General features: G+C 51.3%; 1 protein-coding gene across 1 annotated transcript; it reads left to right on the top strand.

The window, feature by feature from the left end:
- The first annotated feature begins 6 nt into the window (after window positions 1-6).
- LOC122193130 (maestro heat-like repeat-containing protein family member 2B) lies at window positions 7-1583 on the top strand. Its single transcript, XM_042893849.1, has 5 exons — window positions 7-41; window positions 244-353; window positions 817-969; window positions 1080-1234; window positions 1368-1583. Exons 2-5 carry the CDS (start codon window positions 345-347, stop codon window positions 1417-1419), a joined length of 369 nt encoding a protein of 122 aa, XP_042749783.1. The 5' UTR covers window positions 7-41; window positions 244-344; the 3' UTR covers window positions 1420-1583.
- Window positions 1584-2602: the final 1019 nt, after the last annotated feature.

The following is a 2602-nucleotide window of genomic DNA, read 5'->3' as shown; positions in this document are numbered from 1 at the left end:
GCTGGCCGTCACCTGTCTGAGCTCCCTTCTGCGAATCCAAGGTGAGTAGAGCAGGCGTGCTCCAGCCCTCTGCCCTCCTCCGTAGCACTACCAGAGCCCCACGGGCTGGGCCCTCTTGACAGCAGGGAGAGGCACCGCGCACGGTTCTCCTCTTGTCCCCACCCTGTCCTCTGTCTCTCCCCCGTGGAAAGCGGTCCCATTTCCAGAAGCATGACTTCCCTTTTCTCCCTGTGCTCTTTCCAGCCAAAGCAGTCCACACAGTCATTGAGACGGGTGACATCAAGAGCCTGTGCGAGGGGCTGCATGCCTGCAGCATCGCCTCTCAGCTCCAGACCACGTCCAAAATGGCCATGGTATGTGGACCCAAGAAGGGGTGGTGGGATCTCTGTGTGTAGGCTTCTGCACGACCCTGTGCTGCTCCCAGCCTCTCACACTATTTCCAAACTGAGCTGTCACCCTGAGACTGCTTGTCTCAGCCAGTAACAGGAGGCTCTGAGCTTTGTCTGGCCTTCAGGCACCCAGTGCAAGGAGCTGATGCCATGATGTGCGTTTGTGTGTGTGTGTTTGTGTGCATGTGTGACTGTGGCTGCTAGGAGGTAGGCTTTGCATGTAAGCAAACACCATGGGTGCAGAAGCTGAGAGAAGGCTCAACCGCCTTCCGTAGAAACAGCAGGGTACAGACAGCAGGAGCGCTGTGATTGCCGCCTGAATGAGCGGCAAGCCGCTGAGCTAAGAATGCCCTCCAGACTGCTTGGTGTTTGGAAGAGCTGCAGCAGAGCAGTGATGGGATCTCTCCCGCTTCTCGTTTCTCTGCAGATCGTGTGCAGAAACTTCCCCATCGAACGCACCGTTGACTTCATGGCGGCCATCAAGGAGACCATCCGGAAAGCCAACGGAGTGCGCGTGCGTGCGTGTGGGAAGTGGATGACCACCTTCCTGCAGATGCACGGGAAGGACATCAGTTGGAACGTAAGAGACTTTCTCCCACGTGTCTTGGACTTGTTCTGGCCATTGCACACGGCTAGGCCCTGCAGAGTCCAGGATGCAGCAAGTCATTCTTTCTCCCTTTCTTCTTTCAGGTGCCACCGATCCTCTACATCCTGCGCAGCATCACATCGTTTGCGCAGCAGAGCACGTTCCTGCCCTTCCTGTGCCAGGCGCTGGTCATCCTCACCCGCTGTCACACGGAGGCCGTGATGAACAACTTCTCCCGGCCGCTTGGGCCAACAGACAGGTACTGGCACTCCCGCCTTTGCTGTGCCTGAGGTCACAGTTGTAGCTGGCCTCTGCCAGAGGAATCCAGGGAGGAGGCAGCTTTGAGTCTGTTTGAGGTCACAAGTCACAACCTGAGACTCTCCTTTTTCTAGTGAGACGTGGAAAAGAATAAGAGAGTTTTGCCTTCAACGCTGGAGCCAGTAGAAGAACAAAGAGAAAGACAAAGAGGAGGAGGAGGAGGAGGAGGAGAAAGAAGAGAAGCGAAGCAAAGCGAAGAGATACCATTAATCACATAGAGAATTGTAATTGTATTTGTACTGTAATTGAATTGTAATTGTAACACTATTATTATTAATATCTTTAATAATAAATAAATAAACAAGACCACTATTTATGTTAATGTTATTAATATAAAAATCTCTCTGATCATAGGATTGTAAAAGGCAAATGGGAGGTGGCAAAAGTTCAGACCCTCTTCCTTATCGTAGCTGAATGAATTGGTTTGTTCAGAATTATGGAACAGACTCTAGCATCTTCTTAGAGCATTTCCTGCCCAGGAGGAATTAGATCACTTTATTCTTGGAAATCTAGAAAGCAAAGGATGATTAGTTATGGCTCTGACCGATTAAGGACTTCCTCCCCAAGATGGGCTGCTGTGCTGGAAATGATGTTCCTTGAGTAACAGACCAACAGCAAAAAGCACAGAGAGCAGTACTGCAAACTGGTGAAGCTGGTTGTGTGGAGGGCTTCTATCAGAATATTCTGCAGTGGTTTTCAAGGTTGGTTTCCAACTGCTTGAGTTTCCATGTGCATCCTGAATGGCCAATATGTTCATCCCTCAGTCTGTCACTGGCAGGACATGTTATGTGACGAGAAACTGGATATGAGCAAGCAGGGTGCGCTTGCAGCCTGGAAAGCCAACTGTGTTCTGGGCTGCATTAAAACGGGTGGCCAGCAAGGAAAGAGAGATGGTAGTCCTCCTCTACTCAGCTCTTGCGAGGCCCCGTCTGGAGTACTGCATCCAGGCCTGGAGCCCCCAGCACAAGAAATATGCAGAGCTCTTCTATCAGGTCCAGAGGAGGGCCGCTAAGATGATCAGAGGACTGGAACACAGCTCCTACGAGGAAAGGTGGAGGAGACTGGGCTTGTTTAGCTGGAGAAGAGAAGGCTCTGAAGAGACCTCACTGTGCCCTTCCAGCTCTTGAATGGAGCATATCAACAGGAGAGGGAACAACATTTTACATGGGTCGATATGATAGGATAAAGGGGGGTGGTTTTCAACTAAGACAAAGGAGATTTAGGTTAGATATGAGGAGGAAGTTTTTCACCCAGAGGGTGGTGACACACTGGAACAGGCTGCCCAGAGAGGCTGTGGATGCCCCATCCC

Source organism: Lagopus leucura, unplaced genomic scaffold (genome assembly GCF_019238085.1).
Source record: "Lagopus leucura isolate 7727_CA_CO unplaced genomic scaffold, USGS_WTPT01 34445-0_obj-0_obj, whole genome shotgun sequence".
Taxonomy (NCBI): domain Eukaryota; kingdom Metazoa; phylum Chordata; class Aves; order Galliformes; family Phasianidae; genus Lagopus; species Lagopus leucura.
This window is presented reverse-complemented; position numbering and strand designations above follow the sequence as displayed.

Bases quoted from the DNA above. Each gene is read 5' to 3' on its own strand.
- LOC122193130 (XM_042893849.1), top strand. The intron at 970-1,079 runs GTAAGAGACTTT...TTCTTCTTTCAG, and splicing joins GGAAGGACATCAGTTGGAAC to GTGCCACCGATCCTCTACAT. The intron at 1,235-1,367 runs GTACTGGCACTC...TCCTTTTTCTAG, and splicing joins CCGCTTGGGCCAACAGACAG to TGAGACGTGGAAAAGAATAA.